At 45.1% G+C, this 13,378-nt stretch overlaps 1 protein-coding gene across 1 annotated transcript in view; it reads left to right on the top strand.

Annotated features, from left to right (window-relative positions):
- EFTUD2 (elongation factor Tu GTP binding domain containing 2) overlaps positions 1-13,378 on the top strand; it is a 40,999-nt gene that overhangs the window by 19,658 nt on the left and 7,963 nt on the right. Inside the window, exons 10-16 of the mRNA XM_043584744.1 lie at positions 1,151-1,317; positions 3,819-3,943; positions 7,311-7,374; positions 7,962-8,052; positions 9,490-9,625; positions 11,211-11,338; positions 12,390-12,583. Of these exons, the coding sequence (XP_043440679.1) occupies positions 1,151-1,317; positions 3,819-3,943; positions 7,311-7,374; positions 7,962-8,052; positions 9,490-9,625; positions 11,211-11,338; positions 12,390-12,583 (905 nt within the window). The remainder of the gene's footprint in view (positions 1-1,150; positions 1,318-3,818; positions 3,944-7,310; positions 7,375-7,961; positions 8,053-9,489; positions 9,626-11,210; positions 11,339-12,389; positions 12,584-13,378) is intronic.

Raw genomic sequence — 13,378 nt, 5'->3', positions numbered from 1 at the left:
AGAGGAAGAGGGGCAGAGAGAGAGGGAGACACAGAATCTGAAGCAGGCTCCAGGCTCTGAGCTGTCAGCACAGAGCCCGACGCCAGGCTCGAACTTGTGAACCATGAGATCACCTGAGCCAAAGTCAGACACTCAACTGTCTGAGCCACCCAGGCATCCCCTCCTATTATATTTTTTGGTTGGAATTCTATTTTGAGGAAGGGCTTTCCTTTCTCCCCCATTTGCTTATTTATTGTCAGTATGGATACGTGGATTTTTATTTCATTCAGTGGGTTATAATCCATTACTTTCCTTACATATTTTGATGCTCTATCCCAGATTTGGTTAGGTAGAGCTCCTTTGTTCTTTTGACATGCCCCATCTTTTTTGAAGTACTTCCTTACTTTCAGGCACAAAAAGATGTTCTGGATTCATTTTGTGCCTTCCCTGCCCCAGTCCTGGAATCAGCTATTTCTTCAAGGAGCTCTGGCCCCTTGTAGTGGGGACTGGGATAGAAACAAACGCCATGGTGTGTTCACTGCTCCTGGGGTCCATTACTTCTAGATCTTTTCACTGAACACAGATAATACATACACACATCTATAACTATTTTTTTGTTTACATTTTTATTTATTTATTTTGAGAGAAAGAGAATGTGCGTGAGTAGGGAAGGGGCAGAGAGAGGGGGGAGAGTGAGAATCCCAGGCAAGCTCTGCGCTGTGAGCACAGAGCTTAATGTGGGTCTCGATCTTACAAACTGAGATCATGACCTGAGCCGAAATCAAGTCAGACGCTCAACTGACTGAGCTACCAAGGTGCCCCAACTATTTCTACACATATATATTAAATGGGATAAATAATAAAAAAAGAAGAAATCGTATTTTCATCCTAATGCCCACAGTTCCATTCAGTACCCTAGCTGCTTCCTAAGTCTGCTTCTGTCCCTTCTCCAACACTGAGAAACCTGGCTCCCAGCATCATCAGGCTGTTTAGTCGAATCTCAGTCCTGCCAGGTGCCCTCTTTACCCTCTGCTTACACCCAGTAATCAGTTTCCCGAGGTTCTCTTTTCCTCACAGTTTGTATTTTCAGATAGTACCTTCTTTGGCTTTGCTCTGGACTTTTCTGCCCTTTTTGCTCTTACCACCACTTTCTGGGTCTTGTGTCTCTCAGGTGATGCTAAACACAGAGCGGCTGATCAAGCACGCAGTACAGGAGAGGCTGGCGGTCACCGTGTGCATCAACAAGATTGACCGGCTGATCCTGGAGCTAAAGCTGCCTCCAACTGATGCTTATTATAAGCTGCGCCACATCGTAGATGAGGTCAACGGATTAATAAGGTATAGGACCCGGGGCTCCTGGATGGCTCAGTCTGTTAAGCGTCTGACTCTTGGTTTCAGCTCAGGTAATGATCTCACAGTATTGTGAGTTCGAGCCCCACGTCGGGCTCTGCACTGACAGCACAGAGCCTTCTTGGGATTCTGTTTCCCCCTCTCTCTGCACCTCCCCCACTTGCACTGTCTCTTTTTCAAAAGAAATAAACTTAAATAAATAAATAAATAAATAAATAAATAAATAAATAAATAAGGTATAGGACCCCAGGTGTGGATTTCCTGTCCTCAGGAACTCTGTTTTTTACAAATCTTAACCTTGCACACCTCTGGGGGGCAACCCTGATTTCTTGGGAGTACATAACGAGCTTTTTGGACAAGGCTAGGGGCACATTCCAGGGCTCTATAGGGTTTGACTCCACAACCTCGGCCTCATTGACCCTGTGCCTTCGCTGGCTGTCCAGCCTAAGACCCACCTTCACTTCTGTGTTGTGTTCAATACCTGGGACTCTCAACTTGGTCTCACCTTCACCCCATACCAAGTGTGTGAACCTGGGCAAGTGATGCTTGTAGAGCCTCAGGTTCTGCCTCTGTAAAAAAGGAATGATGATAATAACGCTTACCTAATGGGATGTGATAAGAAATCAGATATTTGGAGCACCTGGTGGCTCAGTTGGTTGAGCATCCAACTTCGGCTCAGGTCATGGTCTCACAGTTTGTGGGTTTGAGCCCCACATTGGGCTCTGTGCTGACAGCTCAGCATGAACGCATGTGCTCTCGCGCCCCTTCTCTGTTTCTCTCTTTCTGCCCCGCCCTCGCTCGTGCTCTGTCTCTCAAAAATAAACGTTAAAAAAATTTTTTTTTTTTTTTTAAAGAAATCAGGTAGATATTTGATGTAATCCACTTAGCATAGTGCTTAGCATGCAGTACCTGCCCCATGAATGGTTAGTTGCTGTTATTAACACAGATTCAGTAAGTGAAGGAACTATTGGCTGTTGTTTTTGTGGACATAGTTGCTTTTCAGCAAGATGGATTTCAGGCTTATATTAATAAGTATGAGCGATGGCTGGGAGACCTCACAATACAGTATCAAGGTGACTTTGAAGAATAGGTTAAATATATCATAAAGACAGTCTTATCTGCGGGCTGACAGAAGGACTGGATGACTTATTGTGGCCCCTCGAAGGGCCCAGGATGAGGCTGTCCTATTGAAAGAACACCTCTCCAGTTAAGGACTGGGGATGGTACCTCCGTGGCCAGAGACAGATTTACCTTCAGGAGCCTCCCCCGTATGTAGTACTAATTCTCAACAGTGATCTCTTCTCCCTGGCTCCAGAAGGGCCGAGAATGACTGGAGACCAACATAATATTAGGAACCTCAAAGATGAAATGATAAACTTATTTATTACCTTAAGATAGAGGATGGGACTAAATCCTGATCACCAAAATAAGAAGTCTGATCTCAGCCTCTAAACAAGAAACAGCAACGTGAGCATATTATTTAGAAATATGAGGACCATTGCTCTGAAAGCAGCTTTAACAGAGTTGAAAGCAGTTGCCTCTGGGGAACATAACTTGGGATATGGTGGAATAAGGTAGGAAACTGCTCTTTAGAAGCCAATACTTTCACTTCTAAATTAAGAAATTACATAAAACAATCTGTCAGTGAGGCTAGGGTTGTGGATTGAATTCCTGTATACAGCTGGTTTTCTTTGAAACTTTAGTGAACTTGGGATGCTGTGGCTTCTGCGTGGCCTTTAAGATAAAGTTCCCGGGGCGCCTGGGTGGCGCAGTCGGTTAAGCGTCCGACTTCAGCCAGGTCACGATCTCGCGGTCCGGGAGTTCGAGCCCCACGTCAGGCTCTGGGCTGATGGCTCGGAGCCTGGAGCCAGTTTCCAATTCTGTGTCTCCCTCTCTCTCTGCCCCTCCCCCGTTCATGCTCTGTCTCTCTCTGTCCCAAAAATAAATAAACGTTGAAAAAAAAAAAAATTAAAAAAAAAAAAAAAAGATAAAGTTCCCATGTGAATTTGTATAACAACGCCTAATAAAATAAAGAGGAACTGGGCAGTGAGAGTGGGGAGCAAAGTTGCCCTTATTTTTTCTTTTGTTTTTTATTCACTTCTGATATTTATGTCTGTTTGTGTTTGTGAAATTGAGATTTCTCAAAAAGGTACTCCACTTTCACATCAGATTCCTTTCCTGTGTTTCAAGAGCTTTGTCTCTGACCTCCAAGTTTCCCCTTGTCTGTCTGGTGCAGTTAACTTCTCCAGGATCATGCATGAAGTTCCCAGCACTGGGAAGTCAGCTTGTTACTGGGAGTTAGGGGACAACTCCATCATGTCACTTTCTTGGGCCAGGCCGCTGGCAGCGCTTGAGTGTGTTATGCAAGCCCCTTCTGAGAACAAGGGCTGGAGAGGGGTGATGACACAGAGTCCCCGCCCTTCACCCTTGGCATTATGTTGGTGTTGCTGCACAGCCCGGCTCTGCACTCATGACTGTCTCTGTTTCAGCATGTACTCCACCGATGAGAACCTGATCCTTTCCCCACTCCTGGGCAACGTCTGCTTCTCCAGCTCCCAGTACAGCATCTGCTTCACACTCGGCTCCTTTGCCAAGATCTATGCTGACACCTTCGGTAAGCTCTGGCTGGCGGGCTGTCTCCCAGCTTCCCCAGAGTCACGGGTGCCTTTCCTGCTGTGAAGAGTTTAGAATTGGCTTCATGCCAGGGTCCCCTGTTTGGGGGAGCATTTTATCAACTATTATTGTCACGTTTCGGTCTCTTTTTGGCCCCTAGACCCTTTCTTTGGGCCAAGTGGCTTCTAAACAATAGAAGAATAAAGGTGACTGTGGAAGAAATGGGTGAAAAGGGAGCTCATTTTAGGAATAAGAATCTTTGTTAGCGTGAGACAGATATTTTCCGAGAGTAATTCTCCATGGCCGCAAAGCCCTTTCAGACCTCTTCCTCAGGGATGGAATGTCTGTCACTAGTGGTGCTTCTTCTAGCTGTCTCTCCAGCCATCTGTAGGCACATGGACATTTTGTAGGCCTACTCGAGAGCTCAAGTTGGATTTGCAGTCTGCCGGGATACCCAGCTGAATGATTTTACAGGTCCCGGAGCCTTGGCACAGAGCTCTGGGGCCGGCTTCCCAACTCCAGGAGACTCCTGTGCTCTTTACCTCTGTGCCTCCCGATTCCCTCAGATTCCGGTAATAACCATGTCCTGAGTGTCCAACACTGTCCTTTCGAGGAGGTCATAATTCACCCTGTTTTGAGGACTGCGGAGAGGCCCGGTGAGAGGTCTCACAGCTGACAGGCACTGGAGCTCCAGTGTTTCTGTTCTCACCACTCAGTGGTCCTTCAACCTCGTCTTTGCTCTTGTGAAAGAAATGGGCAAATGCAACTTGTTTGTTTGTTTTTTTTAATATGTACTTATCCACTGCATCCTCATTGTAGAAACGTGGACGATACAGTAAAATCTCATCAAGAAAGCAAAACTCACCCATAACCTCATTACCATAACCATGCAAATATTTTATAGTTCTTTCTGTGTTTAGTGTTCTGCATAAATGAGATCACATTTTATAGAGGGACATGTGTAATATATAAAACATAACACAGATAAATTTTCACTCAGCATTGGATCAAAGGAATTGGCCAAATTATTTTATTAAAATTCATTGCTATGAATTATTTTCTGTCACTGCCAGTTACTCCCTTGTATAGATGTGCTATAACTTAACTACTTTCTTATCGTTAGGTATACACTTAGTTGTTTCTAGATGGCTCTTTTGAAAAGGGAAAGTAGATGGATAATAAATAAAACTTATCTGAGTAGGGTTCTGGTTTCCAGGTCTCTGAATATTCTTTACATCAGCATGTGAAGCAAAATCCAAGACCATTTCTGTAATTACAGTGTATTAATGATTTCGTTTCTGATTGAAAATGGCCCTGAGCCTCAGGAGAAAGTATTGCCCATCCTAGGAACCCACTGTTAGTTTACAGAGGAGCCAGCTCTGGGTTCCAGTATCATCCTCCTGAAAAGCCGTGTATGGGAGCACTTGGGTGGCTCAATTGGTTGAGCGTCTGACTCAGGTCATGATTCCAGGGTCATGGGATCAAGCCCTGCATTGGGTTCTGCACTGAGCATGGAGACTGCTTAGGATTCTCTCTCTTTCTCCCTCTGCCCCTCTCCCCTATTTGCATTCTTTCTATATACTTATATTTTTACAAAGGAGGGGAGGGGAGAAAAGTCATGTTTGGGACTTCTAGAAAGTCAGCTCTGAAAGGAATATCAGAGATCATTGAGTCCTTCCCCTTCATTCCACATATGGGAAAACTATGCCCAGGGTTACAGAACCTACTGGTGGTCTTGGGACTAGAATCTACTTGATGTTTTTTCTATCACACCGTACTTCCACAGTTGATGTCATGTCCTCTTAACTAAGAATCTGGCACCGCATGGGGAACAATCTCTGACTTCTAAGAACTCTGTCCAAGGGGTAGACGGAAACCTACAGAGTGTTGAACAACAGTGTATGGCATCAGTTTGGGCAGGAGGAGATGGGGCTTCATGGGCAGGTGGAGAGTAGAGAGCTGGGAGTTCTAGATTCGCAGCATTGAAAGAGGAGGCACAGAGGTGGGTTTGGACCCATGGCCTAGTTAATAATGGTGAACTGTTTCACCAAAGGGGAGAGTTGAAGTAAAGCTGTGGGCAAGCTGGGTTGGGACCACATTGAGGAAGGCTTGGAATGCCAGGTTAAGGAATTTTGACTTTATCCTGTGAGCAGTTGGGAGCTGTTAAAGATTGGGGTAGGCTGACACATGCAAAGCTGATAGAAGATAGGCCAGGAAGAAGGGTGGGTACAGGAAGGAACACCCGGTTAGACATTTTCACCAGTACTCAGATACAGGATCGTGAATATTGGGTTCCTGTTATTAGTGAGATTGAAAAGGAGGAGAAGAACCAGAGAGAAGTTCACCCTTTCTTCCACTGAGCGTTTATTAAACTTCCAGCATGCTAGGCCTAGTTCTTGTGAGCACTCAAGCAACTCAGTCCAGTGAGTATGCTGTACTATAAGGTGCAGTAATAGAGGCGTGTAAAAGACACAGTGGTTCAAAGGAGAGAGAGTCACTAACTAATGTGGGAAAGAAGGGAAGAATTTGGTAATTAGCAACGTGGGGAAGAAAAAGATTTTGAACCTGGATGAAATGCCAAGGTAGCCTCAATAAAAGGGGGAATAGTCTGAAGGGGAGCGTGGCTTTAGGGGAAAAGTGATGAATATCCTTTATGGCATCTTGAGTGAAATCATCTAGATAGAAATACTCATGACACAGTTGGTGATGTGACCAAATTGACTAACAGGAGCTCTTGATTGAGACGATCTTGAATTCTAAAAGCCACCGTTGGCTCAGCCTGACCAGGATTAAGAGTTACAGTCAAACCAAAAATATTAATTGGTAAAAGATGAGACAAAGGTAGGCTTTGGAGTTTTCTCTCCAGAGGGCTAGATGTCTGCCTTCCAGAGGCTTGGGGCTAGTTTGAGCTTTAGCGTGGCATTGCAGCTGGGAGACTGCCCACACTGGCAGCAGAGAGCTTATGTGGATCAGGGAAGAGTGAAGGAGCCATTAAGCCCCACTTCTGGAAGGAACAGTGTTTAGGTGCAGACAGAGCATAGCATGTGGGCGGTTGGGCCTATTTTATTGAAGGAAAGCATATAAACCGTATCCTTGTCCATAGCTCAGTTCTTTGCTTCCTAGACATAGAGCTGCCTGGGTACTCATTTTGGCTCCAGCGTAGCCATGTCTAATTTGGGCCAGTCCTGTCCTTGTCTATGCCTCAGTATCCTTGTCTGCCTGCCTGGGTAGAAGGAAATGTCCAGACCTTGGGAAGGAACGTGCTAGAATTCCTCAGCTATAAGCCACTTACACATCTGGAGCCACGTATGCAGACTTTCAAACAATACTTTGTTAGGCAGATTATAATCATATGGCTTCTCTTACAGGTGACATTAACTACCAGGAATTTGCTAAAAGACTCTGGGGTGACATCTACTTCAACCCCAAAACGTAAGTAGAGTGGGGAAGTGACTCTCTAGAGGGGGCGTACATTTTTCCAGGAAGTGAGGACAGAGAAAGAGTTCCTAAGATTAAAACCTACCTTTTGGGAAGGGGTAGGGGGGTAGTGCAAGAAAGGGAGGGGCAGAGAGAGGGGGGACAGAGGGTCTGGAGTGGGCTCTGTGCTGACAGGCTGACAGCAGTGAGCCTGATGTGGGACTCAAACTCAAAAACCGCGAGATCATGACCAGAGCTAAAGTTGGACGCTCAACCAACTAAGCCACCTAGGTGCCCCAAAGCCTACTTTTTTATTAAACATGAATAATCCTCCTCTAAGTGGTTTGGCTTCATGAGCTCTTAACAGGATGAGCCTATTTCTCTTGAGGTCTTCACAGCTCAGCTCAGGCATGCACGAGAGTCATAACCATATGCTCTCTTGGGAATCTCTCTTTGGAAATGTTATGATCACATACACATTCCTTCCCCTTCACCCTGCTCAGATTCAGAACTTAGGAAATTCACCCTTGGGGTCAGTGACACAGCCTTCTCCCTGCTGGGCCACCCATAACTCTTTTTTTTTTTTTTTTTCCTCTTAATAGACGAAAATTCACAAAAAAGGCCCCAACCAGCAGCTCCCAGAGGAGCTTTGTGGAGTTTATCTTGGAGCCTCTGTATAAGATCCTTGCTCAGGTGAGAATGTCAGGCTGCCTGGTTCAGGCCTGCCCTTCTAAACACAGAGTGCAAAAGTTGGTGAACTCAGACTTCCCCCTGCCCCTAAACCTGCTCAGTTTTGTTTTACTAAGCATGAGGATAGTTGCTCACCAGTCTTCTAGATCTATGGTCCTCTAAGTGCCTCTGAAGTGCCCTTCAGAGTGAAGGGGGGAAGATAAGAAAGAAAAGGCAATGGAGAAATTTTGTGTAAAGATTTGATACTTGAGAACTAATAATTGCAGTTGTAGGGATTTGATTTACAGATATAATTGGTTTATGTATAGTGTGTGTGTGTGTGTGTGTGTGTGTGTGTGTGTGTATACACATTTTATAAGAGGGGAAACAAACTGGAAATAAGTTAAATGTGTATCAGTGAGAATCTGATTAAATGAATTATGGTATCTCTCAAGTATTTTGTAGCTATTAAAAGAATGACTGTATTAGCTTGCTTTTTAATGATTTTTCTGGGCCTGTATATATGTGATGTTTGTCAAATCGGAAAGGATGCATCACGGGGTGCCTGGCTGGCTCAGTCAGCAGAGCATGCAACTCTCGATCTCCAGGTTGTGAGTTCAAGCCCCATATTGGACAGATAACTTACTTTATAAAAAAAAAAAAAAAAAGACAGTGGTAAGGATGCAGTTAGACATGTAGGATTCTCCAAAGAAAAGAGTATAACATTGAGTTTGCATAAATTTGTGCTACCTAAAAGGCAGAAGTAAAGGGGTACCACTGTATGGGAGTTTTCGTAGACCTTTTTCCCAAGACAGTTATAAAATATTCAAGTGTTTAATAAGCACTGTGCACAGTTAACACACACATATACACAAAACGTGTGTGGCCATACCAGCTGACAAAAGAGTAAAACATAGCAACAAGACAAAATAACATGATTAAAATTTATTAGTGCTGAAAAATACTTAGTATCTTGTGTCAGACTGGAATGGATTAATAAAAGAAATTTATAGAGTCTGTCTCATTAGAGACCTTGAGTCTGCTGAGAATGATTTAGCTTGGCCTTGCCCTACCAGTAGATGGACTGCTAGGTGACCTTTTTTGGTTCCTTCCAGTGCAGTGATCCTCTAAATCTGAGAAGTCTCTAAATAGGGAAGAGTAAGGGATTTCCTGAGTGGGGTGAGATGCTGCTTTTCAGACACCAGGGGGCAGCACTGAAGGTCATCAGAGAGGGCCAGGTTTATTTAACCAACCCCTCTTTTCCCCCCAGGATTGGTTTGAAGAGTAGATATCAAAGATTTCTCTCAAACCAAATGGCTGTCCTTGCCAAGAGCTCTCCCTGTAGAAGAGAACTTGGCACAGTGACCCTTCAAATTGCCCTTTGGCCTTCCCTTGCCCTCTATAGCAGGCAGCATGCTGGGGCCATCATTACAGCTGACATGGTATTTGGTACCAACACAGGTTGTGGGTGACGTGGACACCAGCCTCCCCAGGACCCTGGATGAGCTTGGCATTCATCTGACCAAAGAAGAGCTTAAGCTGAATATCCGCCCCCTGCTCAGGCTGGTCTGCAAAAAATTCTTTGGTGAATTCACAGGTAACAAAAGAGCTCATGGCCCCCTTCCCATCACTGTCATGTTCTGCCACACGTATCGGGGGGACCTTTTCCTCACTCCAGTGATGTGCAGAGATGTGAGGCTTTTTTAAATAAACTGCAAGCCGGATGTACAGCACCTGCATTTTTCTCCTAGCTGTTTCCTTTGGTGGATGGTACCAAGAACTCTATCTTGGGAAACAAAAGCAATTATATTTCCCTACCAGGAGGAGCGTGCAAATAAAGGAGATGTTGAAACAGATTCCAAGGTTCTAGTATTTTTACGAGACTCATAAGTGATGTAAATAGACTCATAAGCGATGGGAAATACTGGGAAAAGCAGCAGGCTCAGATTTCTTTTCTCCTAAGCTCCTGTCTCCTCTATTTAAGTGGCACAGAAGGCAGGCGATATAGTAGAATGAGCCCTAGACCTATTGAGAAAGACCTGAATCTTGTTCCTATTGTGGCCCTGGCCCTTCCATGTGGTGAGACCTGGGTCAGCCACCTGATTCTTCTGTGACTCGAATTTCTCATCTGTAAAATAAGGGAGGTAGTAAAGGTAATGACTAAGGGTCCCTTCAGCAATCTCTTGATTCTCTCTTTTTTTTTTTAATTTTTTTAATGTTTATTTATTCTTGAGAGAGAGACAGAGACAGTAGAGCTTGAGCAGGGGGCGGGCAGAGAGAGAGGGGGACACAGAATCTGAAGCAGGCTCCAGGCTCTGAGCTGTCAGCACAGAACCCGACATGGGGCTTGAATTCACGAGCCATGAGACCATGACCTGAGTGGAAGTCGGATACTTAACCAACTGAGCCACTCAGGCGCCCCAGCAGTCTCAGGTGCATGATTCTAGTAGTTCATTCTCAGCTGGCCATCCATCTGACGTAGGAGACACCAACTGAAAACAGATCTGCTTTCCCCAAGGTGCTAATGGAGGTTTTCTCTTTCATGGCCTGTTGGCTGTTAGAAAAACAGGATGATGGGGCGCCTGGGTGGCTCAGTCGGTTAAGCGTCTGACTTGGGTGCAGGTCATGATCTCACGGTTCATGGGTTCCAGCCCTTCGCTGTGCTCTGTGCTGAAAGCTCAGAACCTGGAGCCTGCGTCAGAGTCTGTGTCTCCCTTTCTGTCTGCCTCTCCTCTGCTCGCTTGCTCTCTCTCTCTGAAAAATAAATAAACGTTAAAAAAAAAAAGAAAAGAAAACAGGATGATGTATTGAACAGAAACATATGCAGTATTTCCCAAAGAGAGAGTCAACTCGGATTGTTCTGGGTAGATCTGAAGAGCTGGGGTACTTATTGTAAGTGCTCAGTAAGTGCTTATATTCAATGAAAGATCATGGATTGATAACAGACACTTGAAAATTTTTGTCACCTGAGTTCAAGGAACCATTGAGCCCTGCTTCTTGCTCTTAGAGCATGCTCCCAGGAAACAAGGTGGTACTTCCCCTTGGGCTCACGGTGCCCTAGCTTAAGAGCTGAAAATGAGTCCCTGCACTTTTAGCTTTCTGGCCATCACCAGTGGATCCATTACTCACCGTCACTTCCCCCTGTGAGTGTAGAGTAATGGCTTTGTCTTCTCCCTCCACAGGCTTTGTGGACATGTGTGTGCAGCATATCCCCTCTCCAAAGGTGGGCGCCAAGCCCAAGATTGAGCACACCTACACTGGCGGTGTGGATTCTGATCTCGGCGAGGCCATGAGCGACTGTGATCCTGACGTAAGGGAAAACCCCCATTTCTGGTTTTTTTCCTCCTTCTGTTGGAGATACTGTTTTTTGGTCATAGGAATGATGCCTTCTTTCCATCCTTGCTTGCCACTCCCCGTTAGCAAAGTCAGACAGGCCTGAATTCAAGACCCAGGGTTACCACTTCTAGTGTTATGATTTTGGGAAAATTATTCTACCTTTCTAAGAGTCTTGGTGGATAAAATGAGGATAGTAGTATGTATATGACTGTTAAAAAATTAAATAAGAGTAAGAAAGTTTTACAGTTGTGTTTAGCATGGTGCCTGATAGACAGTAAACATTCAACGAATGGTAGCTAACTTTGTCAGCTTTGGGCTTTAAAAAAGTCCTTACCAGGGGCACCTGGGTGGCTCAGTTGGTTAAGCGTCCCACTTTGGCTCAGGTCATGATCTCATGGTTTGTGGGTTTGAGCCCCAGAGCCTGCTTTGGATTCTCTCTCTCTCTCTCTCTCTCTCTCAAAAATAAATAATTTTTTTTTTAAATGTACTTAAAAAAAGTCTTTCCCAGGGATGCCTGGCCAACTCAGTCAGTAGAGTATATGACTGTTGATCTCCAGGTCATGAGTTCAGGCTCCACATTGGACCTACACAGCTTACTTTAAAAATAATTAATTTATTAATTGAAAAAAAAATTTTTTCCCAGCTGTTCTTAGTCTAATTTCTCAGCATGAACGACCAACTGAGAATTGTGTTACATCTTCGGAGGGAATTTGGGGCAAGCAAGTCTTGTAATCTTGCAAGTTAACAGTGGCAATCTGCCATCCTAAACCTGCTTTTCTTCGCCATTGCCCTCATCCTCCTAGAGAAAAGAGAAAGTTTTTTTTGCTTTGCTCTGCCTATGACATCTGCTAACTAATCAGGGGGTAGGGCATGGTTTGGAATTTTCCCAGGAGATTGACACATCTTCCTCTAGGTCTGGGCAGCCTCCTCGCAGAGCCATGTCATCGCTGTCCAAGGAGGTAGAGACAAGGGTATTTACCCTGGGAATATGTGTGGTTGAGCCTGCACTCTGTCCCCACCTCCAGGGTCCCCTGATGTGCCACACCACCAAGATGTACAGCACGGATGATGGAGTTCAGTTTCATGCCTTTGGCCGGGTGCTGAGTGGCACCATCCATGCTGGGCAGCCCGTGAAGGTGCTGGGGGAGAACTACACCCTGGAGGATGAGGAAGACTCCCAGATATGCACCGTGGGTCGTCTTTGGATCTCTGTGGCCAGGTACCGCCAATAGTAGCCTATAGAGGCATGCCTTGGCCTTGTCACAGCAGCTGCATGGGCCACTTCAATAGGGCATCAGCTGACCCTCCCTCACATCTGTTGACTTCTATTTCTTACTACCCAGAGTTGCTAGGGCCAAAAGGCAGCTACTGTTGGGATAATGCCAAGAGCCTTGCTTTGAGTTTTGAATGGCTTATATAAACTTTTGTAAGTTTTCTATTTTTACTCTTTTTAATCCTCTCTTCCTCTTCTGTGTTTCTAAGTCACAACCTTTATGTTTCTTCCCAAAAGAAATTGTCTCCCAACCTCCACAGACTGTTCTTTGACCAAGATAGAAGATTTTGCTAGATCCCTTATAGGTTCCTTATCTGCAGCATCAGACTTACCTTGGACCTCTGGGCTGCTTGTGAATTCATAAGTTCGGCTTCTTAGCTAGCAAGCAGAGTCAAGGCAGTCCTGTTCTGACGTGCCTGCTGTACCTTGCCGATGGCCCCCTTTCCCTCTCCAAATCCACCCATTCCCTAGAAGGCAGAGGACTGATGGCCTAGGAGAGTTGCAGTATCTTCTGTGGTGCTTTTGGCATCTCCTTACATTCTACCCCTTGGGCAGGGCCTTGCTTACCAGTAGTATCCACCTGAAATTAGGTTTTCCTCTTTTGTCCTCCTAAAATACCATGAGCTTTCTTCCATTGCTAACCAGTTTGTAATTCCAGTTGACCCTGGAACAACACAGGTTTAAACTACACGAGTCCACTTTAATGTGGGGTTTTTTTTTTCCGGTAAATACACTATCGTC

The sequence above is a fragment of the Prionailurus bengalensis genome, chromosome E1, assembly GCF_016509475.1.
Source record: "Prionailurus bengalensis isolate Pbe53 chromosome E1, Fcat_Pben_1.1_paternal_pri, whole genome shotgun sequence".
Lineage (NCBI taxonomy): Eukaryota > Metazoa > Chordata > Mammalia > Carnivora > Felidae > Prionailurus > Prionailurus bengalensis.
This window is presented reverse-complemented; position numbering and strand designations above follow the sequence as displayed.